Here is a 27,690-nt window from a genome sequence, read left to right as displayed (position 1 = left end):
TAATATCATCTATGTTCCTCCTTTTACCTTAGAGCAAATTTAATATTTTTGGTTTTTGGACTGTTGGTTGGATGAAATAAAGAGACATTTGGTGACACCACCTTGTGCCCTGTGATATTAATATTGTTGTTTTTTTTTCACTGTATCTACATGTTTTGTAGACCAAACAATTCATACAGTAATCAAGACAATTAAAAACAGAATAATCAATGACAAAAACAATTGTTCATTGCAGCTCTACTTTATAAGTTTCTGTTTTTTTAATACATGCCGTACTTATGCAAACAGTTGTATGTGTTTTTGTTTTGCTAGTTGTGCCATTATATTCTGCTTCTGTTTTTGCTGCTGCAGTTCATTTCGGGTAGCATCCTCACAAAGAGCATTAAAGTTTTAAGTTTTAAGGAAGCTTATCTTGATGATATCTGCTGATGTGTCTGTACAGGTTGGATGATTGATGCAGATAGCCGACCTCGTTTCCGGGAACTAATAGCCGAGTTTACAAAGATGGCACGGGATCCTTCCCGTTATCTTGTCATTCAGGTATAATTTTACCCAGAGTTTGGTTAACTTCCTTAAATGTGCAGCTCATTTGATGATGAATTGCAGTAACTTGTGAAATACAAAAAGTTGAAGAGTTAAATTCTTTTCCTTTTCCAGGGTGATGACTGCATGCACCTGCCGAGTCCTACAGACACCAAATTCTACCGCAGCCTGATCAGCGGCGAGGACATGGAGGATGCTGTGGATGCAGATGAGTACCTGGTGCCTCAGCACGGCTTCTTCAGCAGTCCAAGCACCTCCCACACGCCGCTGCTCCACTCCACAGTAAGCTACATCATGTAACAGATAGAGTGGGAGGTTTGGAAACAGGGGTGTGTCCGTCACCTCTGCTTCTCTGTCTCAGGTGAAATACCAGGACCTAGATTTTGGCAAAAGCCGAGAAAATTAGGCATCCTGGCACAAGAAAAAAAAAAAAAAAAATTTACATATTAATTAACTAAAATGTTACTCCAATACCACTGCTGACACTCCAGAAAAACTTGTTGGAATGACTCATTTCCGCTTTGTGGTTAGGCACTTCAAACAGAAGACTACTGCCTGTGTGTGTACAACTTCCACAGGGTGGTGTAGTTTTACCCCAAAGGCATCCTAGTGTGCTATGAACGTCACTACGATATTTTGTATGATTGCCACCTTAAGGATCATTCTAATTTAAACTGACTGGCCTAATAGTGGGCTGCCATTAGTAGTCAGGGAAGTCAATTCAAAGATTCTTTGGAAGACACTACTACTCTGAATGCTGGAAGATCAACCAAGTTGTTTCAAAAAATAAGAAAAGTATTAAGTAAACCAAAGTTTAAGAGAATAGTGCAGACAGAGAAAGACCATCAAACAAAATGTACTGTATCCAGTATACAGTATATACCTTTATCTAACTGTACTTTCATATCAACAAAAGGCCCACTAGATTAGAAAATAATAGTATACAATTAGTTTCATATAAACTATAGCAGCTGTTGACCTGGTCCATACAGAAATCTGAGATCCAGAGAAAGAATAATGCCATTTTATTTCATGCTGTGAACTTTTAGCCACTGTAAAGTTAACTGGAAAAACGTCAATCGGTACATGCAGTGCGGCACACGTACGTTTACAACAGACACACACACCAGATTCAATCACACTAACCTTCTCTATCCAAACAGTGAAAGAGGAATACCAGATGTTTTGGAGGCAGGGTCAAATATCCCCCCAGAAAAGCAGCATTAATTGATTAAGAAATTTTAGCACATACGCTTCAGTAGTGCACACTTGACCAACTGTTTGAAAATGTAATTGTACTATTTTAACTGTGTTCTGGGAAATGGGATTTCTGCATAAATCATTACCCTATGAGTCAGAATGGAAATGAACGCAGCGCCAGTTTTTTTTTTTTTTTTTTTTTTAGCTTGTTGAAAGCAATTAGCCTTCACTTCAGTCAGCAGAAGCAGAACACTGGCTGTTGAACTGAATCTGGGTGATCATTCAGCGAGGAGAGTTGAACTTATTTTGCCGACGAACCTGAGTGACCAGTCGTACCTGGCCTGACCCCTCTTTACTTAGCTGCCTTTCACCACTGGGACTGTATCTCCTCTTCCTGACCCCTACCCACTCGTCCACATCATCGTCCCCTCTCCCACGTTTTCTCCCAGGTGCCCTTTGATTGATGAGAGCTTAACAAGGACATCTCTATCTGCCTGGGGTTCGGTGAAGGCAATGCGTAGGTCTGGTTCCTCTACCTGGGATTGTTTCTGGCCACTGACAGCCTGGTTAGCCCATACAAGCTTTCAATTTTGATTACCTTTGCAGGCGACCGGGCGACCTCTTTTCAAATCTTTGTCCAATAAAAGCTCAACATAAGCCTGCTTTTGTAATATAACTGTTGGGGCATGGCCGACTAAGGGTCGAGAAATTTTTCACAGATGGTCGCTCCTTGAGCGTGTTTAATTTCCTTTTCTTGCTGAAACTAATTGCATTGCCACAGCTGTCAGTCTGTTCTCTTTATTCGCTCGGTTTCCATGGTTTAACACCGTTCACCATCCTTTGACTAAAGAGTCTGATAGACACAACAAAGCTTCTCAGTTTGCCTGGATGAATATGAATCTGCTCGTTGGACGTTCATTTCGATCCTCGTCAGCCTGTACTAAGATGACAGCTTTGTTTCCTCGGGTACAATGAAAAACATCCCTATCACTATTCAAAGGAAACTTATTGTCCCCTGAGAGGCTTTGAAATAAATCACAATCACCAAAAGAATTACACTTACGTCAAACAAACTATAAATAAAAGAAGGATGCTGGAGTCAAAGACAACCAAAGTGAAAGATGAGAAAAGTAAAGGCTGTGCTTAAATCAGAAATTGAACACAGGCTACCAACTTTTTGTTTGGCAATAGTTATGGCTCTATAAAACAGAGCTCTGCATTTGCTGTGGTGCCATCATGAGACATTAACTCAGGTTTAAATTATCTATTTTGCAGAGCCTCAACAGCAGCATTGGAACGTGCCACACTAGAAATGGCTTACTGGTAGGTGTAAGTCCTTTCACTTGCACTTCGAGAAAATTACCTTCCTCTTTGTTCTGAATTATTCGTGTAATTTTTCACAGACTACCACAGCCCTAAGAACCTCTGTGCTTTGTTACAGAATGGGTTCCCGAGCAGAGATGGAAGTTTGGTTCTCCGGTACATTCCAGACCCCACAGACAAACTTTTAGATGATGCCTTCCAGCCAGCTCCAGGCAAGTATCCTCCAGCTCTTTTTAATGTCATCCCACTAGTAAGTGGAGAAATCTCTGTCATTCTGTCTGGCCTTGGATCTTCTCGACAACCGCTCATCCGATTGACTTCAAACTCGACGTGAATATTGCAGAGGACTACAATTATGGGTTGTACTGAGAGGTGTTCCTAAATATTTTGTCGCCATTAATTCATATAAATGGGATGGACAAAAACTGAACACTATAATCCTCATGAATGGAGGGTTTATTGCAGGCCTGTTGTATTATACTGCTTCAGTTTCATCTAGGTGTACCTAATAAAATGTCAAGTGAGTGTATGCGTCATAGCAATGCTTTTGAGTTTGTGGTCCAGTATTTCCTGGTCAGGTCTCTGACAAATAGGATCCATTATTACTATAAATAGCATAACACAGTAGTGACGTGGAAATTAGATGACGATGATTAGATGACAGAATAAAATATTTAACTGTCAATGAGATAACAAGAACATTTTTGAACGGGCACTGCACTAGTTCAGGGGAATTTCGGGCCAACTCTCCTCTGGTCTGTTTGATTCAGCGAGGAAGGGGGACACCTAGTGGACGAGAAGCAAGCTGCTTCTCGGCTTATTTCCCCAGCCGACGAACACACGCTGCCAAACTTTTGGTGCAGTTTTTCTTCCACATCTTTCACAGTACCACTAGTGCATAAATCTTTAGACCTGGTGGCTCTGTTGCCGGATTTGAAACGAACACTGGCAAGCGTTAGGGCTGTGCTCATGACCCTCAAATACATTTTATTACCATCTGTGTATTGCTTACCACCTTGGTTAGACTTTTAAGGACAATATAGGATTGTATTGAAAGAAACTACTAAATTCACACAGTCCCTTTTATTTTTCACAAATTGAAATACAATGGAGTGCGACTTTATTGTCAGTCAAAGTGGAAATGGTCTTACACATAATGACACTCTATTTACACTCTGATACGATGTATGAATTTAAGAGAATAGAAGGAAAGAAGAAAATACTCACTCTCTAAGAATTGAGCAAGCCCTCTCATATATGTTCTCTGTTGCCAAAGTCATGTGTGACGTGAAGGTTTGTTCGTGATACACAGACCCCCTGTTCCCAAAGAGCTTGATTACCTCACTGGCCACATTGACAACCCTCACCAGTTTGCCCCTGTAATTGCTCGCAGTGAGACTGTATTACAGAACATTTTCAATCTGAGAGTTACGGCTTGCTTGTCAAATTTATTTGTCTGAGGTTGATATTTTTTAAGAACATAGCCCATTCAAGCGAACCTTTTTAATCTGCCAGCAAGTCAGAACTTCCTTGAATGTGTCACTAAGGAAGAGTGTTCCCCACAGCCCTTTCTCTCCACTGCATTACCACGTGAAGAATGTAACTTTGAAGAAAATAAAGCAAACCGAATGCTTTAGACAGGCAGCTCGTGCCTGGGTACTTGGAACTCAGTCCGCAAACTTGGGGCTTTGGGAAGTGATTAGCAGTAATGTATTGATATCTAGCTAGTTGACTAAACATGCAAAACCGGGGTCAAACTAGTGGGTTAAAGCAGTAACCATGAACCACAACATGTTGGAGCTGCATCTGGCCGAGGACCCCTATTGCATGTCGTTTCCTATCTCTCTCCCTTTATATGCTTTCATCTGTTTACTATAAGCTATCTAATATAATGCAAAAAAAAAATCCCCCAAAAGTAATTAAATACATGTAAAACCACCATTATGGGCCATTACACTCTACATATAACCCCATGTTCACTTAATCAGAACCTGTCTAGTGTCCTTGCTAACATAATTGGCTTTCTTACAGACTACATGAACCAGCACGGGGTCTCGGATGTGATGAATCCCATCTACCAGCACCCCGGTCCCCCTCGCACCCTCCTCCCCACCATCTCTTCAGACGACACAGAGACAGAGTACCTGAACTGCTTTAAGAACGGGGCCAACAGACCCGAGTACCTCAACGAGGTCCCGTCCCCCGCCATGCTCCCGCTCACCTCCAATGGCGACGTCCGCAGCATTCAGAAATACCAGCCCCAGAACAGCATAGACAACCCCGATTACCAACAGGATTTCACTCCCACCTTCAAGACCCATGCCAACGGACACATCCCAGCGGCGGAGAACGCAGAGTACCTGGGCCCAGACTGAGGAATTAATGGATACGGACAAGAAATAGGAGATAGTTTCCTGTTCCATTAAGAAAGAGCATTGATGTCTTGGCTGCAAAAGCATACATAAGTGGTACCATCAATTATCATATATGTTGTATCCTGTCTTACAACTTCAGGTGACACTTTGTGCAGCTTTCCGTGTTGTTTGCATGCTGTCATACTTGTCATGTAAAACCCCTCTCATTCCAAAGAGTTTCTTTCTTACAACCAAACAATACATGACTTTTTCTTGATGAAAGCTGGACGAAAGCTGATTCGTACATGACTCAGTTGACCTGAGAGCTTTTGCACCACGTACGCTCCATCCCAACCCCTGTCAGAAAGTGAAGATCTCTTCTGAAAATCTCAGAAATGAAAATCTCTCCAAATGTGCTGCACTAAACGCTGTATGTGATCCAAATGTGTCGGTGGAGGAATGCCATTCAAAGGATGTAGGCGCCTCAGTTTTTTTGGGAGGCAAAAGCTCTATTGCAAAAGAAGAGAAAGTGGCAGCTCAACCCCAAACACATATTAAGGTACATGTGTTGTAGAATCACAAGTCAAGGGACACGATCAGCAAAAAGTATTGGTAAGTTTGAATGGAAAGAGTTGATAACACACAATGGTGCACTCACTTAATGCTCTATGTGAAGCCTCAGAACATTTCCCTTTGGTGAAGTCAAGAGGACGACGAAAGGGAGTAAAATGCCGGCCTGACTGTTGGGGTCCTCAGAGGCGTGACAACGCTCTTCCTGAAGGATGAGTCAGTGAGGAAACAAGATGTTTGAATGTGTAGAATGTATAGTCATCTTAAAGGGGAATACTGGTGAATTGTATCATTTGAACATGTTACCTTTATGCTCTAAGACAGTTCTGTGTGTGTTGCGAACTTGTTGCTCTCTCTTTTAGACTGAAACAAGGGAGTAGAGTTTCCTGTGCCCCCTGATGTTTGATACCACAGCAGCTATGTAGAGAATGTGATGGTAAATATGGCAAATGTGATTGTGGTCAAATTCACACTGCTGCTTATTGTAGCTGAAAACCTGTAGAACTCTTGAATGAAATGGGTCTGTGTGGACCCACAACGTTAGCTAAACTCTGTTCTTTGTATCAGTTTGGCATATTAGTCTGCTTACACAGGAAGCGCTCTTCTGGCCCTGTTACTGATGGCTTCCCACCAATAGTATATTTTAAATACACTCCTGACTGTACCGAGAGCTCATCAAGTTTTTACTGCTCACCACATTAACTTGACAGCCACAAACTAGATGAAAAAGCTCAAAAAACAGTAACTCCGCAGATTTGTTTTAGTGTTTTCACATGTTTGAAATGCTGGTTGAACTGTCTCAGGTCATGTGAGTAACTTGTTGGAATTTTCAAATAAAAGTAGTATTTCCTTGTAAGCATGATGTATTTTAGAGACCATTTGAATGGTCTCTGTGTCACATCAGAAACTAAGAATGTTTCTGATGTTTGTGGTCTAATGTATCTTTATTATTTCCAAGAGACTTTTCCTTGTCAGTTTTTTTTTTTTTTTTTTTGTGTGTGTTTTTTTTCAAAAATGTAGGCCGTTGTTTCACACACGGTGTTGACACCATAGCTATGAATCTGCTCCTAGCTTTAAAGTCTTGTAGTCTTGCAAGAGCATTAACTTTGCAAATATTATTCCTAGTTTTAAAGGAATATCCTATTGTAGCAACCTGTAAGCCTACTTTTGCAGATTTTACACAGGTACATGTACAGAAAACAGTGATTATGCTCTAATTTACCCCAAAAGTCACCTATAATTTATACTCTCAGTACACGGTTTTGTCACATCATAGATGAATATGCACTTGTACCTGAATTGTGATTGTTTCATTCAAAAGTGAACATGAATAAATCTTTTTTTTCTATGGAAAATACATCTTGTTAGTTTATTTTCCACAGCTTAAACGAATTAAGTGTAAGATGTAGGAGGGGGGGCAATGATTCCCTCATTTACTCCGTCTTTTTTTTTTTTGTATCCTGATGCCTGAAGCTCTTCAAGTAACAGTTTGATGAATAGACAGATAATCAGCTGAATGAGTGGTGCGTGTTTCACAGTATGTTAGTGTGAGCACCAGAGTTTGACCACCATGACGTGGCTTGAAACTACCAATGACAAGCAGATAAAAGGTGCTTGATGGAGCATTAGATGACAAAATTGCCTCATCATAGACATTACACTGTATGTAATGCACACAGAATGAAACCGTGACAGTTTTTCAAAATCGATCAAAGCAAGCCTCATACGTCGTTCATGCTCCTCAGTCTGCCCTTAGATTGACGATTGCTCATTATAATGAGCTGAAAACACATACAACCACCAATTTCAAACTTTAGAGTGGACAAATAAAATTACATATGAGTGATGACTGATGACTTTTTTTTTTTTTTTTTTTTTAATGGTTACATTTATGTTACAAGTTATGGTCAGGCTTTGGCAGCAGTCAAAGTTAGGAAAAATCTACTTGTTATTCACTGAAGCATTAAAACAAAGAATTGACACTGAAACACCCAGCTAATCTGCTTCATCAGGATTGTTTGGATGTGCTTCGATCATTGATTTGATTGATAGTTCCCCCAACTTTATTTAGAGAAACAAACCATTAACATTAACGTAATCATTAATAACAATGACCAGTAGGATGTCTTCACATGAAAGCATCAAAAAAACACAAGAAGGTGTGGTCACAAAAAAGAGCACACATCAATCATTAATAGGCTTCTTGTTTGAAGGGGAGATTGTGTCAAAGTACTGGTTCATTTCATTGTGATGAATGTAATGTAGCGAATAACAAATAGGCTTTGTGGCTGTTGTATTTTGCCAATATTATTATTACATGAATAAAATACGTTTCTTTCTTGCTCGTTTTTTATTTAAATCGAGGAATTGTTGAAACTAAATAGTACATTTTCCAAACTTATCTTAAAATCACAGAGTATGTCGTCACTTATGAATCCTTTAATGGCAAAAAAAAAAATGTATCAATGTTCTGATATTACTAAACTCTGATTCATTGAAATACATTCATTCATTGTAATCGCCTTTCCCAGCACAGCCCTGTTCACCTCAAACCAACGAGAAGAGCTCAGATAAAATGCAAATACAGAAAAATCTCATGTGAAATAACCGAAGTTGTTCTAGTTTTGGCATGAAATGGTATACTAGTCACGTTCAGTGAAATATTCGTATATGAGCAAACTTAAATCTTTACATATTCAAGCCTAAATTGGGCTTTGTATGCTAGTGCCATGCACTGGAATAAGCTACCTCCTTTTATTAAGGAAGAGTCAAAGCCTCCTACAAAATATTTTAGGAAACCATTAAAGAAAGCCTGAAATGCATGTTTAATTTTCTTAGAGCTGGGGCATTCTGCTGTTCTGATTTAAATTGCTCTACAAATTGTATTGTATCTTAATGTAATGTTATCATCAGTAATCTAAAAATGCTTTCTACCTTTTTGTCTTTCCTGGAAGGAAAAAAAAAAAAGATTTTTTTGTACATGTGATTCAAATTTTCTATTCCTGTCAAAGTCTGATATGTGTTGCATTTTATGAATATGTTAAAATATTGACAAATTAAAAAAACAAATAAAAAGAACCCCATCGTTCATATCAAGAAGATGGCTAATAAAATTGGTTTTCGGGGCCCGTGATTTACAGATGAGACTGCAGGAGTTTCACATGTTGTTTGGTCCAGGTGTAGTGTGTCGTCGGCATCACTTGGTGGCAGCACCGAGGCAACAGTGTGTGTCCGTCCCAAACAAATAATCCGAGGAAGAAGAAACCGTCAACAAGATATGCTGAACTTTACTTGCGTTTGCATTCCGACTCGGTCTTTTCAGTAAGAGGGATGGGGCTCTTACCAAGCACAAGCATTTTATGTATACTTGTCTTCATTGCAGTCCTGTCAGGGGGATATGTTCGATGGGTAAGTGGAACTTGATGTGCTTGTTCTCGTGACCGAAACGTGACTCAGCTCGGACTGCAGTTTCTATTGTGATGTTTAACTGAGGCGGCTAGCGATAGTAAGGTTCAGGTTAGTTTAGCTATTTCGGGCTCCCGCTCTGTTTACTCAGGGTAAAGACAGTGTTAGCCAGTAAGTGGCTTAGTAGTGGCTCAGACATTATAGCTAGCAGCGGTGCTGTTTGAAAACTGAACCCGCTTCGTAACGCCAACACCGAAAATGTATAACACAAGACGTTAGCTTTGGCAGTCCACAGAGGCAGGCAGTGCTGTCACAGGTTGTATCCTGGACTTAAAGCTAGTGTCGGACAAAATGTCCTTCTGTCATGTCATGACAAAACAAAAACACCACCCTATTGCTAATAGGTATTAAGAATAATTCGTAAGTAAAATGTGTTCCAGGTAATGTTTTGATATCCCAAGCCAAAACTTTTAACCCAGTTTAACTGACCTGCAAAACTGGATTGCAAAACTCTATATCTGCAACGTTAACTGCAACGTTATTTAGCAAGTGAGCACATGGAGGTTTGGAAATAGCTGTATTAATCTGACTATGACTTTTTTACGATGTAATGTATTTTTTTATGTGTCAAATTCACTTCTCGTGGTACACAATGTAGTCGTTGTGAAAAATGCAGGAGGCTTGTCTGCCTATGCGTTTTTTGAACAACTGCATTAAAGAATAAAAATAAGAACTGAAATAGTTATAATGAATTATTCAAAAACAAATACATTACAACAGAATAGACAACTAAATTCTTGGGTTGTACCTTTTATGATGTTGATTATAGCAAACACGATTCACGTAAAAAAAAAAAACGAGACATAAAGGTGTAATAAAGTGATTAGATTTAATCAGATGTAGATAGTCTCCCACTCACTTATCGTCAGTGGCCTCTAATCTCCCTTCACTGCTTTGTTTGCACCCATACTCATGAAGTACTTGGGTCAGTCTGCAATGCATGGAATTACTTTAAAACTAAACATCTCATCTGGATCTGATTAATCATTGCTGTTTCAAGATAAGATATCAGAATCCCAGTAAAAGAAGAATGTGGGATGAGTAAAAATATTGATTATTTGGAGATTGCACTGGATAAGCAGAAAGGATTTTACAGAAACACGTGTGCCTGTTTCTTTTGTGCGGTTGGGGTCGTACCTCAGGTTTCTGGTATCTATGAACCACTTCAAACAAACCTCGCAGGTTTCTGTTTCTTTGTTTTTTACCCTAGATAAACAAGTCTTGTGCCCCTAGTTCTGAATCTTGCAAGTTGACTTGGGACAAATAGTTGGTACATTTAGAGTATAGGCCTAGTCTGCAGTTGCATAGAGCTCCCACTTTCGAATGCTGGCCTTGAACTCAGCCCCACAAGGCACAAACAGGACAGAGTGTGACACTGGGCTTACTCATAAAACCCTTTGTGGACTAATTGAATTAACTTCCCTAAGTAACCCCTCCCGAAAACAAACATGTGAGAGCTCTGATGCTGAATAGACATTTAATGGAAAACTTTGAATGCAGAAGCTGTAGTAGTATTAAAATGTATCAAATATTTTTAAACAATGGTAATGTATGTGACTGTATTTTCTGAAATATATCAGATTTAAAATAAATGGTTGAGGGTTGTCGTGTTGTCTTAGATATTTGACCAGAGTTCTCCTTTTTTTTGCCTTCCTTTTTCATGTTGAATGTCAGCTTTTTTGCAATAGTGAAATGCTCTTTTCAGACATGCAAAGCACAAGATAATATTAACACAGGAAATAAAACATGACCGGAGGTTTAACCAGGTGGGTATAAAACTTAAAGCTAAAAAGGTACAGCTTTAACCTCAGAGCAGAATGGTTAAACCCTTTGAGCGGTCAAAACCAAGTCACATGGTCCACTGCAGCCTTTAGAGGAACTCGGTGTGTTTGGGCTGTCAGTCTTTGATTTGTTGGAAAGGCCTTGTCCTTGTCCTCACTCAGTAAAAACAGAGGCAGGCCTCTATAAGTAAAAAGCTACACAAGACTCACCATATTCTACAGAATAAATGAAGATACTGTATGCAGACCAGCATAGTGATGCAAAGGCCAAAATACTTTACTATATGAACACAGTGCACAAATGATCACTGTGTTTTTCTTGACTTACTATTAGGTCGAGGCCCAGCACTGCGTGTGGTATGGTGAGTGTGGGGAGTCCGAAAAGGTGCCCGGAAAAAAGTACAACTGCAACTACACTGGTCCTCCCATCCCGTTACACTCTGAGGGTTATGACCTTCTCACGGTAAATTTCTTAATGCTTTTTACCTGTTAATGCTGACATTTGATGCTCAAAACAGTGTTTGGCAACATGCTTCTGCTTTCCTGTGGTGAAAAATTCTATAAAAGGGTATCAAAGGGTTGTCATTCCTTTTGTGTTAACAAAAAATTTACATTTACATGCAGGAACTTTGTCCTGGATATGACTATGGAAACCGAAGCCTCTGCTGTGATGTTGACCAGTTGCGCACTCTCAAAGGGAGTCTCCAGCTGCCCCTTCAGTTTTTGTCTCGGTATGCACTGCTGTTATAATATTAACAAAATGTTATAAAAAGCATGACATGGAAGGACTTGGAACACAAAGGGTAGGCTATCTACCCATTTAAAATTGTCAGTACATGTGCTGCTCAAACGTTAATTTACATTTTGTTCTAACATGCAAGCGTGGGCTTTGCATGTTCCAAATAGTGGGTTAGACACAGACTGGCCCATGGGCCGAATTGCCATTATTTGCCAAAGTTGACATGTTTTATTATCTTTGTAGATTGTATTTTTTCTTCACCACATTTGTTATTGCCTTGATTGCAGCTGTTGTACACTTTTAAACTTTAACTTGTTTTATTTTGAAGTTATGCAATGATCGGTTTCTTTTTTTAAAATCCTGCTTGTGACATTCACTACATCTGTGTGCAGGTGTCCTGCCTGTTTCGTCAATCTGATGAACCTCTTCTGTGAGCTGACATGCAGCCCCTACCAGAGTCAGTTCATGAATGCCACCAAGATCAATGCGACCAGTGTACTCGAAGTGCAGTACTATATTGGACAAACATTTGCCAATGGTGAGTTCACATCCAGATGTGTATTAAGACACAAAAAACCCCAGCTTGGTTAAGTTTAGAGAAAATTGGAATTTCAGATCTGCTGATTAAACTTCACCCTACTTAAACATGAAGTTATTCTCTCAGTCTTGTAATTCTGTGGGTAAATCAGGTATCATAACTGTTGCATTTTTGATCTTGAGTTTTGCCCTAAAATAATGAGATTGCACTTTTTCAGCCATGTACAATGCCTGTAAGGACGTCCAGGCACCATCAAGCAATGTCAAGGCCTTATCACTGCTATGTGGCAAGGATGCAAAGGACTGCAATGCTACTAACTGGATCCAGTACATGTTTGATATTAACAATGGACAGACTCCCTTCCCTATCATCCCGATATTCACAGGTAAATCATTTTGTAGTAATTAATCATATTTGGTCATGAGCCTGTTGCAGAAAATAGTTTGTTCAGCATTTTAACTGTCTAATACATTTGCAGCATCTTTTACTCTTTAGAGGGTTAATCCATCATCACGTGTTATGCTGTTTCTTTATTCTAGATGTCCCGGTGTCTGGTTACACTCCCATGAACAACAAGACATATGACTGCACCGAGGGCTTAGAGGACGGCTCGGGTCCTTGTTCCTGTCAGGACTGCACAAACGCCTGTGGGCCCAAACCTGTACCTCCCCCTCTCCCCCCACCCTGGACAATCTTTGGCATCGATGCCATGACTGTAATCATGTGGATCTCTTACATGGCCTTCCTGCTTATCTTTTTGGAGCTGTACTAGTAGCATGGTGTTACAGGTAAAGGACTTCTTGCTTGTGGCTTGTTCTGCCAGAATCCTTATCATAGAGTTTATTTGCAGTCACTTGCCCAACGTGAGAATAACATTTTGGTGGTGTTGCTGGCATTTGAAGTTAATATCCAATTGGTTGGTGTGGTTATTTGTTTTTACAGGAAAAGGACAATAATGTCAGAGTATGGCCCCATACAGGACAGTAATAATCCGCTGTCTCTCAACAGTGATAATGCTGACCAAGGTATAATAATGCATGGCTTAAGGTCCATTTATTTTTTTCTTCATTCTGTCATCTGTTTGTCATATAAGTAATTAACTTGCTTTGTAGGTATGATACAAGTAATAATATTGTTCTGTCATTACTGCATGACCAAAACTAACTCCCAGACTTTTTCTTTTCTTAGAAAATGCATCATGCTGTGAAATTCTTGGTGAGCGCTTCGAGACTGCACTGCAGACCCTCTTCAACTACTGGGGTTCCTTCTGTGTGCGGCATCCCTCTTTGGTCATACTGGGCAGCCTGATACTTGTGGTAGCCTCCTCTGGGGGACTGGTCTATATGCGCATCACCACTGACCCTGTTGATCTGTGGTCGTCTCCCACTAGCCAGGCCCGTCAAGAGAAGGACTATTTTGACAGCCACTTTGGACCCTTCTTTAGAACTGTACAGCTCATTATAACCACTCCTATCAACAACACTTTCATCTACTCCCCATACATTGGTGGATCAGATGTCCCATTTGGAGCCATACTGGACAAGGACATCCTGCACCAGGTGGGTTAGTGGTAGAGGTCAATTTGGAAGATCATTACCAATTTTGGTTAGTTTGCTGTCATTAGAACCACTGTGTGTTTTGCTTAAGTATTGCATCTGTTACCAGATAAGAAGCATGTGAAGAGCAGCAGCATTTCTGAAAGCGTGGTTTATTGGTTCTCTTCTCTTTTTCTACTTTCAAACAGGTGCTGGATTTGCAGCTGGACATCGAAGCCCTTGTGGCCACATACGAGGGTCAAAACGTCGCTCTGAAGGACATCTGCTTGGCTCCACTGGCCCCGTACAATGATAACTGTACCATCTTGAGTGTCCTCAACTACTTCCAGAACAGCCACGCTGTGTTGGACCACAGCATAGGAGATGACTTCTTTGTCTATGCTGACTATCACAGCCACTTCCTCTACTGCGTCAGGTGTTTTTGTTTTTACAGCAAAAGGACAATCATGTCTAAATATGGCCCCAAATCGTGAGTTGCAAATTAACACCTGCAGCTCACGAGAATCTATTTTCTCCAGATGAGGGCCTCTGTATTTTCTAAGAACTACTAGGGAGAAATATGTTTTCTTAAAATAACACAGTAACACTTCCTCATTTGTTGTCATGAGGTGATTCTTTGTTTGTCTTTTGAGTGATTTTTTTTTTTTTTTTTTCTTTTTTCAAGCTTTTAACTCTGCTTTTCCTTTCTTCTGCAGTGCGCCAGCATCCCTTAACGACACCACTCTCCTCCATGACCCTTGTTTAGGCACATTTGGGGGCCCTGTCTTCCCATGGCTGGCTCTTGGGGGTTATGATGGTGAGCTGGATAAACACTTGTTGATTGATTAGAGAAATACAAAATAGTGTTAGTTCTTCTTTACAACACTTACATAATCTGTCTAGAACCTCTCTAGAATTTGTCTAGAATTTTGCCTGTACTGTTATTGTCTCGCTGCCAAAAGGAGCCAGTTCAGTCATCTTCATCAATATGGTTGATAACTGAGGATTTCATAAGTGATGGCCCTTAATTTTACAATGAATGCATTTTTTTTTCTTTCACACTACAGACACCAACTACAACAATGCCACCGCTCTAGTGATCACCTTTCCACTCAACAACTACCTGAACGACTCAGTCAGGCTGGGAAAAGCTCTGGCATGGGAGAAAGAGTGAGACATCAATATGTTTCTGAAATTGCTTTTACGTAGCTTCATTAAAAGTCACGGTTAATGGTGTTTTCTTTGTGTGTACTCACTGTGTCTGTTTGTGTGCGTTTCAGATTCATCAAATTCATGAAGAACTTCAAAAACCCCAACCTGACCATAGCGTTCAGTGCAGAGAGGAGTATTGAAGATGAAATTGACAGAGAGAGCAACAGTGACATCAGCACCATAGTAATCAGCTATGCCATTATGTTCATCTACATCTCCTTGGCACTGGGTCGCATCCACAGCTTCAGGAGAGTGATGGTGAGAGACGAAGCCCTAATTCAGTGTTGTTATCATTTTCGTCTGGTGTGTTTTACTTTTTTTTTTAGCTCTAAGTGTTCTTTACCATAATCCATTCCAGGGATAGTTTTGCACATGCAGTGTCACTCCTTTCCTGCCTGTGGCATAAGAGCTTTGATTCAACAAAAGTAGTGCAACACGCTTGACAACTTCCAGTACTCGAGCGTAAAAGGGAGCAGCTAAAGGCAGGATATGACTCATCCTCTGTCTTTTGGCCCGCACAGGTGGACTCTAAGATTTCTCTGGGTATAGCGGGTATCCTGATTGTGCTCAGCTCTGTGGCCTCCTCACTCGGGATCTTCAGCTATGCCGGTATCCCTCTCACACTTATTGTAATTGAGGTCATTCCCTTCCTGGTGCTCGCTGTTGGAGTGGACAACATCTTTATTATAGTGCAAACATACCAGGTAACTTCCCCCATATATAATTACCCATTGATTTGTCATGTGGTTTCAGTGCTTATAATTTGTCCAGTTGAACCATGATGTTTTTGTTGTTTGTTGCTTTACCAAGTTATGTCAGCTGTGCGTGTTTTCTTGTCTTAATTTCAACAATATTCCTAGTTTTGTATGCTACCAGTAATGTGGTAAACCTGCTAAGAGTGATGTCCATTTGTATTTCTGAACAGAGGGATGAGAGGATGCCACAGGAGGAACTTCACCAGCAGATTGGCCGTATTCTTGGAGACGTTGCCCCTAGCATATTCCTCTCCTCATTCTCTGAGACAGTGGCCTTCTTCCTGGGTAAAATCTATTAAATGCCCTCCATTAATGAAACTTTAAAATATGTATTCCTTACGATTATGGTTCACCTTTTAATTAAGAAAATTGTTTTCCGTGGACAGGATTGATACAGTTGCCTCAAAAAGTGCAATAGTGTACTAGTTATTGACATGCTGATAAAATTGGTGACTTTTTCTCTTGCAGGAGCCTTGTCAAACATGCCCGCGGTGAGGACTTTCTCTCTGTTTGCTGGATTGGCTGTTTTTATTGATTTCCTGTTGCAGATAAGTTGCTTTGTCAGCTTGCTCGGCTTGGACGCTAGAAGACAGGAGGTGAGTCTGAGGGGAAAACTGTGGTGACATTCATGATGATACCAGAGGGCGTTATAGATGGTCAGGGGCTTTGACATTTATGTGAAAAGGCTTTTGTGCAGATTTAATATAGTACACCGATATGTAACTAAGTTTTCATCCTACCAATCAGTAAACTAGCTAATATAACTTATTAGACATTTTTACTGGTTGTCTATTGGCAGTGCCTTGTAAGAGCATTGTCAGTGTAGTCATTGTTTGCAGTTAAAACCTGCTCTTTTGCCTCAGTGACACATGATTGAGGGCATGTTCTCAGTAATTCAGTCTTCAAATTTGTTAGACTAAGCTACACTTACTAAATGCTGTGCTGTCTGTTCTGTTTAAAAGGCTAATCGACTTGATATCATGTGCTGTGTGAAGCTGCCAGAAGGCCAGGAAACAAAGACGAATGGTTTCCTCTTCCGTTTTTTCAAGAAAGTCTATGCCCCATTCATCCTCAAAGAGTGGGTACGACCTATCATAGTAAGTACCTCAGTGATACTTTGCCAGTCATGAACATATATTTCTAGAGTTTTTATCAGGACAACTCCCCCTGTCATTTGTTATTCTAACATGTTGATGGATTTAGTTGGAGTCATATTTTTCATGGAGAGGAATATTGTTTTTAGTCAGTATATGATGATCATGTTGTTCATTATAAAGGGTTTTTCATCTTTCCTTCTTAAGATGGCAGTGTTTGTCGGAATACTCTCCTTCAGTATTGCTGTAGTGAACAAAGTAGAGATTGGACTGGACCAGAAATTATCGATACCTGATGTAAGTCTTTGCAGTTTATATCATAACTGTGTGTTCATGGATTTCTTGTGGACATCACTTGAACTTTTTTAACAGATGTGGGCGAAGTAGAATGGTTATAATGATTTGAATATTTGTAGTAACACTTAATCTGTGATGCAGTTTATTTTGCGAGAGATTTTACTGCTCCTGTCAGTCTGGATGACTGACATGCAATTCAACTGCATGTCATATGCTGTGATTTTTTTTTTTTTTTTTTTTTTTTTTTTTGTAAATTCCCATAACATTACATTTTTGCAACAGTCTTCCCATACAACATGTATAACATCCTTGGCTTGCATTCCTATTCCTGCGGTGGTCAGATCTGACGGTTTGTCTCTCCATCCAGGACTCATACGTGCTGGACTACTTTAAGAACATGGGCGAGTACCTCCACACTGGAGCTCCAGTTTACTTTGTGGTAGAGGATGGTCTCAACTACAGTAGCCCGGAGGGCCAGAATCTTGTATGTGGAGGAGTGGGCTGCAGCAACAACTCCCTGGTCCAGCAGGTCTACGCAGCCTCACTAATCAGCAACTAGTAAGTATGAACAGGAAATGTCTGAGAACCTGTTTGAAAATTATTTCATTTAAATTACACAACCTGAAAACTTGGGAGTTCAAATAAGGCAAAGGTTATGAAAGAACTAAAGTTTGTCCAATTTAACCTATGATTCTAAGATCTCTTCAATTTTCACATTCCAGCACAACCATTGCCTTCACACCGTCCTCCTGGCTGGATGACTATTTTGACTGGGTCAAGCCTCAGTCCACCTGCTGTCGATACTACAACACCACTGGGGCGTTCTGCAATGCCTCGGGTAAGTTTTATCCAGTATCAGCATCTTTTGAACCCTTGTCTCATGATCCTGATGTCACAAGTTCAACATTTTTGTCAGTTCTTCATATAAAATGTGCAGTGAAACATGCAATTTAGGGCAAATTCCAGCAGAAAGAATAGCAGAAATAAGGCAATTCAAAACAAAATTTTAATGTAATTATAGTTGCATTTTTCAGAACTATAAATCAGGTATAGCAGTTGTATGCTTCAGCATGTAAATAAAGATTTCTAATGTATTTATAATTGCCAAAACCTGATGCGATGTTATTAGTTTATTCATTTGTTTTCAATTCATGGCTTTGTCTCAGAGCTAAGTTGTATATTTGTCAAACACCTATTGGTTAAATGGATGAATATACACCTGATATTGTTTTCCAGTGGTAAACTCATCTTGTGTGCACTGTCGGCCCATGACTCCTGCTGGAAAGCAAAGGCCTGTAGGAGAAGACTTCATGCAGTTTCTACCCATGTTCCTGTCAGATAATCCCAACGTCAAGTGTGGAAAAGGGTAATTTTATAGCTCTGTCAAAATGTTCTTTTTTGAGGACTTTATTGAAAATACATGACCTGTCATTGAATACTTTCACTTTAACTAGTTTCACATATGTTAAAAAGTATCTTTACAATTGACCAGTTTTGTTGTGGTTATGTAAATTTCCCCTCTTTTATTCTCACTCACAATTTGTTAATGCTCCTCCAGCGGCCATGCAGCCTATGCCACAGCAGTTGACCTGTATCCCAACAAGACAGGGGTGGGAGCCACTTACTTTATGACTTACCACACCATCTTGAAGGATTCCCCAGACTTCATAAATGCTCTGAAAATGGCCCGAATTCTGTCTGAAAATATCAGTCAGTCCATGGACCACAAAGTTTTTGCTTACAGGTAAGTGCTGTTCCACTGCCCATGGAGCTTTCATCTTTACTTTATATACTTTATAAATTAAATCATAATTGTTATCTTTTTAACAATAAATGGGTGTTTTTTTGTTTGTTTTTTTTAGTTTCACCCACTACTTTAGGGTTATTTGTGTTGTTTTTTGTTTTAATTTGAAATACTGGTATCTGAAGGTGTGCTTGCTTGAACTCAAAGTTCAAGGGAATCAGAGGGGGAAAGTAGGTCATAGATAAGCAAACAGCCAAAAAACATTATAAATGGCAATGCAGCTGATGTTTGACCTTAAGTACTGAATTAATCTTCCTGACTGCCGTATCCTATACCAAAGAAATGTCATGCCACCCCTAATATTACTGTGGATCACTACCTCTGATACTGAGGTTTAACCCAGTGTTCCACGAATAAGTGGTTTGTGGATACAAAATTAGATATGCTGTGTCGATACAATGATAGAATAAGCTGACTTAAGTCTCCACTGAAATTCATCACTGGATAGGTTAGCAGATAGAGGCTGAATGAAAAATATCTACTAATAATAAAAGAAAATTGATCATTTTAGATAGTGTAGATCAGTCACATCTATTTATGACTATTTTAAAATGACAACTGGACAATGTTGGCAACCTTTTTAATTGCTATTCACTAATACATACTTTCCTCCTTTACAGCATCTTCTATGTGTTTTACGAGCAGTACCTCACCATTGCGTATGACACAGCTCTGAACTTAAGCGTGTCACTGGCAGCCATATTTGTGGTGACAACGGTGTTGCTGGGCTTCGAGGTGTGGGCAGCTGTGCTCGTCAGCCTTACCATTGCCATGATCCTGGTCAACATGTTCGGCGTCATGTGGCTGTGGGGTATCAGCCTCAATGCGGTTTCTTTGGTGAACTTGGTCATGGTGAGAGGCAACACGAAACACACGTAACATTTACGAAACTTACAGTGGGCATAACACCTTAATAATATCCCAAACTCATGAACAGACATCTTGCAAGTAAGTTTTAAGTAAAGCGATTAAAAACGATTAAAAACATTTTTTTAAACTGAATAAGATAAGGTAAGCGAGGAAGAAAGAAGTGTCAGGGGGATGAGGTTGGAGTTAAAGCACAATTCTGTCTTTTTTACAACATTCATCCATGTTTTTGTACTTTTAACCAAAATTCCTGTCAGTCATGATGACATTTTACTTGACAATTTAACTGCTCCAGTCTAGGAAACATGGCAGCATCACACAGCACGCAGTCAGACACGTTGTTAATAAATCTCCTGGTTTCGCACATTTCTAAAAAAAATTACCCCCCCCCCCACTTAATTCAGAGGAAAGCTGTGAAAAAAAACCAGTCAGTGGACCTTGAATTGAACTTACTGTCACACATTAGGAAAACTGTCTGTTTAAGTTGCCCATGACATTTTACAAAGGTGTTTCCTGGTTCAGCTTTGACTTGCCTTGCTTGCCGTAGTTTTGCTCACAATAATAATGTGATGTCTAATATAGTGATGTGATGTAATCCAACATCAGGTGTATTCACAAAATGTTATAAAGGTGAAATTTGCCATTTTGGTCATATAAATTGGAGATATATTCCAAAATACAATTAAATAGTTTGACTTACAGATGGAAGTAGTATTTTTTTTTTGTTTCTTAACTGAAGTTAATTGCAAATACATGCCTGTTTTACTCTTCCCTAGAATTAATTCTGTGTAGTTCTGTGGCTTTTTTGGACATTTGGGTCACAGATTGTGCCTTTTAAACTGGGGATGTCTGGCTGTCTGACCCCTTGCCTTGCTTACCCCAAGGGACTTTGCTCTAGCAACATCACAATGTCCCCAAATGTCAGCAATTATGTTAGCAAGTAAAATGTTGTCATAATCAACAAGAAACTGGAACTGGTGACAGTTTTTCTTTAATCTCACCCATAAATATTCAGCATAAGTCAGCAAAGGCAAACTTCAGTTGGTTGGCTTTCAATCAAGCATTGCCATTTTTCTGGTGCTGAGTTGTTTCCTGACTTCTGTTGCAGAGTTGTGGCATCTCAGTGGAGTTCTGCAGTCACATTGTGCGAGCATTTTCCATCAGTGTGAAGAAGAACAGAGTGGAGCGTGCTGAAGAGGCTTTGGCTCACATGGGCAGTTCTGTAAGTCTCACTGTACAAAGCTTTTTTATATATAATTACATAAGGACCTATTTTGGTTGAAAATTTTTTTTTTTTTGAGGAAAACTTAATTCACATATCTGCAGTAGGTGAAAAAATTCAAGTTGAATAATTTTTTCTTTTTTCTTTTTTGACATAAAATCAGTTGTAAAATAATTTTGGTCCTGTACACATGAAGTCTAATTTTTGTCATCAGACATTTAAAAACACCATTTCCTTTTTGCAGGTATTCAGCGGGATCACATTAACAAAGTTTGGAGGTCTCTCAATCCTTGCGCTTTCCAAGTCGCAGATCTTCCAGGTCTTCTATTTTAGGATGTATTTGGCCATAGTGCTTCTGGGGGCCACACACGGCCTCATCTTCCTCCCTGTACTGCTCAGCTATATCGGTAAGTAATGTCACACATTTAAAGTGAAAGACATAAAACATACAAGATTTAAACGCAGATTTAATGCTGTTTTAAATTAAATGTAATATATTCTGATTCCTTTCACAGGTCCTTCGGTGAACAAAGCAAAGGTGTTTGCTGCTAATCAGCGCTACAGTGGTACAGAAAGGGAGCGCCTCCTCAACTACTAGCAGGCTGTTTGGGACGATGAACAATGAACTAACTGTTTGTCTGGGAGGGACTATGTGGGTGGGAGCGCAAGCAGTTTCTGTGATTACTGACAAACTCATTGTCGTTGCCACTACTATGCACGGATTTAACTCAGGAATATACTTGGGATAGGAATGCCAGAGGCTTTGTTCAGCTGAATACTTATTGACTTCTGCAGAAGACTTTGGACCCCCCACCATTGCTCCTCACATTTCAGGACAAGCCTGACTTCAATGTTCGAAGCATGACCGACACACTATTGTACAGGAAGCAACGCTCTGACAGTGTGGAAGTAGGAGAGACACCACCCCCGACATCGCTCCACAGAAAAATCCTCAGTCAGATCCAAATGCTATGAGCTAACTCAAAAGGGTAAAACGTGTCAGTTTTTTTCATATTTTTAAATATATACCAGAAAAAAACTATGTAAAATAGAGCTGACCTTTTTTTTTTTTGCAAGCATTAACTTATGTGGGACTTTTGTATAACTATTTGATATTATGAATCACTTATTGACTGCTACACGGCACATACTGGAACCACCAGATAACGATAGTGACATCATAAGCACTCATAATACCTGGCATTAACATGAATCATCAGAGCTGTGTCTACGTACTGTATTATAAAGCGGACAGGCTAGTTGTAGCATTTTCACCTAAAGGGTACTTTAATATGTGCTTCCTGTGCACATACAGAAAAAGTGTTTTTGTCTTAGCAGCTTGTAGAAAAAGGGACAGTCTGGATTTGAAATGAAATGGTGTCTTTGAGGTTTAAATGCTGGTTTTCACTTTCTTTGTTAACAAATGTACTGGGAGAGCAGTGCAGGAATTGTAGCCCTTTAGTCTATGGGAGCATACGTAAAAAAAAAAATGCTACAGTTTCCTCATGGATGTGGATATAAACCCCCTCAACGCTTAAACCTCACAGTCATTGTTTCGTTTCAGATTCAATTTACTGGAATACAGAGCCAAAACAAAAGGCATGTTTATCTCCAAATCTCCTCCTGCCGTGTCTTTTATTCCCACGTTGGTAGCTATTTACATTATGCTGTGCCTCATCTCATTTTAGAGTTGGTTAATGTATCTTAATTGTCCTTTTGAGATATATGCATGACTAGATTGTTAGTCCATCTTGGGTGCATGTAGAAATGGCTACAGCAAAAACCACTGTCTGACATCAGTCAAGATACATGTTGATGCCAGGTGTAAAGGGTACTTTAATGCTAATAATGGTTTTACATTGATGTATAAATGAGACATTTTGCAGTTACCGAACAAAACCTTTGTTGCATCGAGAGCTGGAGAGACACAGCTTCATATTTAACTGTAAATAGCATACATACGACTAACTTAGATTAATCTTTGGTCGTCTAGAGTATTATATACAGAATTCTGTAGAATGACTGAGTTTTTCATTCCTACATATTTAAGTTGTTATTTTTGTGATTTTCTGTTACTGATTAACATTCTGTTACTTTGCATTGCCGTCCTTGCGAGTAAGTTCCCCAAAGGAATTACTTGGCTTCAAGGAAAAAACAACTTTGTTTGGCTTATTTTAAAAACAAAACAAAACAAAATGGAAAAAAAAACTTCACATCCCAGAACCTTGTTCACTTGCACACCCTGCACTTCAACATGTCCAAGATATTGACTAGTGAAGCTGATCATGTTGCGCCTTAATCAGGGTGGTGCACTGTCACTGATTTAATTTGTACGGGGCTGAGACAATACTGGAAGAGGAAGAGGTTAACGTTTTACCCAAGATGTATAAAATCTGCTTGGACCTTTAAAGGAACTGTATCATTCCGTGTTTTTAGCTTTTCTGCCCCCCCCCTACTGATGCAGTAATGTTTTTCGGAATGTAAGACGGAATTGTGTCGAAACGAAGAAACCGTACGGAACAAATGTTTATGAGCAACTGACTGAAAAAAGCTGTAACATGAATAAGGAAGAATTGTGCTTGTTAACAGTGCTGTGCATTGACATGGACAAATAGTCTCTGACATTGAAGACTAAACCAAGCACTGTGATAATTTAGTTTTTAACAATTTTACAATATATTCACCTCTATGAATTTATTTCTTGTCCCCAAATTTTTGTCCTATACTAATGTTTCTGCAGATGTACAATTGATTTAACATTATGTAGTACTTAAGTTAGAATAAGATACCAGTTAAACATAAGAAGCCACAGTTTCTCTTAAGTCACATCTTGCTTTTCAGCTCCTGTCTGAAGAAGACTTTTTGGAAGAAGATGTGCTGTAATTTAGTTCTTCTAAGAAGAATAGTGTCTGCTGCTGTCGCATAAACCACGCACACATTTTTTGAGATTTTTCAGACTGACCACAGCGTGGCGTCATCCATTCATGAAGCTCTGTCTGCGTCACAGTCCCAGTAATGTAGTGGGAGTGACCTAATTTTTATGCCTTGAAGAGCAGCAGCCTTGCAATGCTTTTCACTTCGTCAGTTAATTAAATATGTGCAGGTTGTCGGCATTTCAAATGCAGAGTTAGCAGAGCCTAACTGAGCTGCTTGTTCACCATCTAAATCGGAAACCTTTGGAGATTTACACTAAAACTACAGAGGCGATCAGTCACTCACATCCCATTCGAAAGTCTCTGCCAAACCCGCAGCCGTGAATTTCCTCCCAGTGTGTGTTGTTGTCACTGGCTGTCCAGCCCTGTTGTCACACAAACCTCCGGCTCATGAGTTATTTATCCGCTGCCCTGTGAGAGTGGGGACTGTTCTTTGAATCTGGCTGAGAGATTAAAATATTAATTTCCTCTGCAGGTCTGCTGTGCTGTCTGCAGGGGAGAATATAAAGGTTGTGAGAGAACTATTATGTAAGATGTGCAAGGATCGCCTCTTGCTACACTCTGACCTGCCCCCACCTTTTATTGTGCACGCATATACTGTACAGCAGGAGTATTGTAGTTTAATAGGGTTTGAAAAACATCTTATTAAAAGAAAATTAGAAAAAGAAAAAAAAAATAAAATTGGAGTCTTAGATAAAATTAACCCCACATTTTTGGCTAAAAACCAATTGGAGTGGAACACAGAATTGAATGGCTCTACCTATTTGAGTACTGTGAAGATTACAGTGGCTTTTAATGCTATTTTAAATATTAGACAAATTTTTCTCAAGGGTGACTCCTAACATAAAAAAAAAAATATTAGCATAAAAAAAAATCAGTTTAGCCTCAGGGTTTTTCATCATGTGACAGTTGTCTCTATTAATAGCAAATGCACTCAAAGTAGGTTTCATTTATGTAAAAAAGTTAAAATATATTGTGTCATTTCCTGCAGACAAAGTCACTCAGGATGATTCTGTTATGAAAGAAGTTTTCATTATATAATTGCTCTGATGTGAAGTGAATCTCCCGCCCACTGAACGTCTGCTGTTTGATTGATGGTGACCCTGGATTATCAATCCCTGGAATTTAATTTTTTAATCTAGAAAATAATCTCTCAATAATCTGTTAACTAATACAGCTCAGGAGCTCTAATTACAACAATCATGTTGTGGAATTGAACGGTTGTGCGCGGGATAAGAGGTGTATGTGTAGAGGTAGTTATCCAAGTGTGATTCCACCACAACTATTACTGTTTTAATATGGGTACAGGAATCGCAAGGTGACATAATCCAAAACCTTGACTTTGTCCAGTGAGAGCACATATTAAACCAAGCGACTCAGAAAAGGCTCTAATGGTGTTTATTACATTAGTATTAGGAGTGCTAGAACCAGCTATGCTTCTTAATACTGGTTTATTATCAGATAGCGTGTGCATCACTTCTGCGTCTTAAACTAATTTTTTAAAAGAATATAGAGTGTACTGTGTTCAGACCTGGTCCTATCTGTGCTTTCCTGGTGTTTCCTGCCACAGTTGTCCTTGAACTCACATTGGGGCCTCTACTACACCTGCCTAAAAAAGTTGATCCGTGTTTTTTTTGGGGTTTTTTTTTTTTAAAAGATCCATCAATAAATAAGTGTAAGAAGCGTTTAAAACCCTGCTTTGCGTCACTGGTTTTATGTTACCGTGGGGTCAGTTGTCTCTGAAATAGACTCTTGGGGTGGAACAAAAGGGATTAGGTAGCCTTGTCAAACATGAAGAGATCGGATCAGATTTTCAGGTCCATCCGCAGTGCTTTCCCCTCCTGACCACGGACAAGGTTTTGATGAAACACAACATAACAGTTTCTGAAGAAAGAAGCTGGTGGATTTGGACAGACTCACTTGTTCACATTAGAAACCTGTTTGTACTTTGGGTCAAAAAACGAAAACTGAGCAAGTGTACTCAAACTTGTAATATGTTGCTACTGAACAAAACTCCTGATTAAGTTAATCAAAATGGGTTCCCACACAATTATTTCTGCCACAATGTGCCACAATCTTCAGTGTCTATAGATCCTTGTTTACAAACTACTGTAAATGGTGGAAAAGCCCTGAGTCACAGTATCATGACAGGAAAGGTGCAAAATGCCGTTTCAGCCAAATGTTGTTATTTTAAAGGGAAGGGCAATAGACCGCAGCTTGCCCCAAACGATGGTACACATATTTTCACAATGAGGGTCACTTATGTGTGAGCAGGGCTCAGGAAGGGCTGTCAATAGACCCCTTTATGAGGCGGTGAGGGGGGAATTAGGCCGTCAATGGAGGGGACTAAGCCACGTATGCCATGTGTCCACACTCGGGCTTGGCCTGTTTGTTTTGATGGCAGCACGAGACTGGCGTGACTGTGGGCCTTGTTTACGTTGAATCTGTGTCAGGCAGGAGAGTTCCCACTCGATGAGAAACTGACCTCTCAGATTGCATCAGAGCCACAGGTGCAATTCGTTTCCAGTCAAGGCCTCTGGAGTCGTGCCTGATTTAATGTACTGAAATGATCAGGCCTGAAAGTTTGAAAACAGGAGTTATGCACTTGCACACCGTTGGGGTGTTTCACTGAGGTGGCTAAAAAAAGGAGGGATTATTGTGAAAAGTAAGTCATGTCTAATTTAAGAACTGCTGCTTCATGAATCTGAAACATGGACTAAAGACATCAAGCACAAATAACATCAATTGACTATAAGGAAAACAGAACTAGAAGAAACCCTGATGTTCATGGCCACAGAGTAGCACACATTAAATGTATAATATGGGGAATAAAATGGTGAAACAAGAACAGTAATTCACCACTGCCATTGACAAGGCAAAGACAACTTTTGGCAGCATGTTGTAGCGCAGCAGTGAGCTCAGATTTTGATGCAAGTACGGATGAACTAAATTTGTTGCAGAGCTCTACTGCTAATCTTTTCATCGTGGGCTCAAGTCACATATGATTAATGACATACAACTTTGAATCATCAAATAGGGTCCCAGACAGGTCATTTATGACACAGCCATAAAATTCTTTGCATTTCAAAGAGGCTAATGTTCTTCATCAGTTAGATTTTGCCACTATGTTTTTACAAGTATCAGAAAATGTGTGATGGTGTAAACACACATCCAGAATGCCTGTCTGCCCCTCTTGTATTTTTTCATAGATGGATTCCAGTGTGTCTGTTTCTCTAATTCTGTTTGAGTGACTTTTTTTTTTTTTTTTTAAGTTGACTTTGACACGTCCCATAAATTTTTCACAGTGCACCTTTCAATGAAACTTTATATTTAAGGAACATTGGAGCAAACACTTTGTTTCAGTCTGGCAGATTCATTGTAACACTGGTTCAGCCTGAAAACTAACCGGACCCAGCTAGTCTGGGGCAGATATTAGGAGTCTACAGCAATGCTAGCAA

The 27,690-nt window shown here is 39.6% G+C and overlaps 2 protein-coding genes across 2 annotated transcripts in view; both read left to right on the top strand.

Annotated features, from left to right (window-relative positions):
* The window catches only part of egfra (epidermal growth factor receptor a (erythroblastic leukemia viral (v-erb-b) oncogene homolog, avian)), a 43,103-nt gene extending 35,291 nt beyond the window's left edge, over positions 1–7,812 (top strand). Inside the window, exons 24-28 of the mRNA XM_040143476.1 lie at positions 443–540; positions 658–825; positions 3,019–3,066; positions 3,185–3,278; positions 5,098–7,812. Coding sequence (XP_039999410.1) covers positions 443–540; positions 658–825; positions 3,019–3,066; positions 3,185–3,278; positions 5,098–5,441 — 752 coding nt within the window. The 3' untranslated portion in view covers positions 5,442–7,812. The remainder of the gene's footprint in view (positions 1–442; positions 541–657; positions 826–3,018; positions 3,067–3,184; positions 3,279–5,097) is intronic.
* Positions 7,813–9,265: 1,453 nt separating this feature from the next.
* npc1 (Niemann-Pick disease, type C1) lies at positions 9,266–25,855 on the top strand. The gene is given in 26 exon segments (XM_040143985.1): positions 9,266–9,398; positions 11,571–11,699; positions 11,861–11,967; positions 12,368–12,513; positions 12,731–12,898; positions 13,053–13,265; positions 13,268–13,301; positions 13,456–13,538; positions 13,702–14,072; positions 14,258–14,484; positions 14,765–14,865; positions 15,116–15,218; positions 15,329–15,518; positions 15,782–15,964; positions 16,186–16,300; positions 16,484–16,611; positions 16,978–17,112; positions 17,317–17,406; positions 17,774–17,964; positions 18,129–18,244; positions 18,643–18,772; positions 18,965–19,150; positions 19,831–20,062; positions 21,186–21,299; positions 21,544–21,706; positions 21,815–25,855. Coding segments are annotated over 26 exon segments (3,816 nt in total). The 5' UTR covers positions 9,266–9,320; the 3' UTR covers positions 21,898–25,855.
* Positions 25,856–27,690: the final 1,835 nt, after the last annotated feature.

The sequence above is a fragment of the Xiphias gladius genome, chromosome 14 (assembly GCF_016859285.1).
Source record: "Xiphias gladius isolate SHS-SW01 ecotype Sanya breed wild chromosome 14, ASM1685928v1, whole genome shotgun sequence".
NCBI lineage: Eukaryota > Metazoa > Chordata > Actinopteri > Istiophoriformes > Xiphiidae > Xiphias > Xiphias gladius.
The sequence above is the reverse complement of the archived record's forward strand: the minus strand, read 5'-3'. Positions and strand labels throughout refer to the sequence as shown.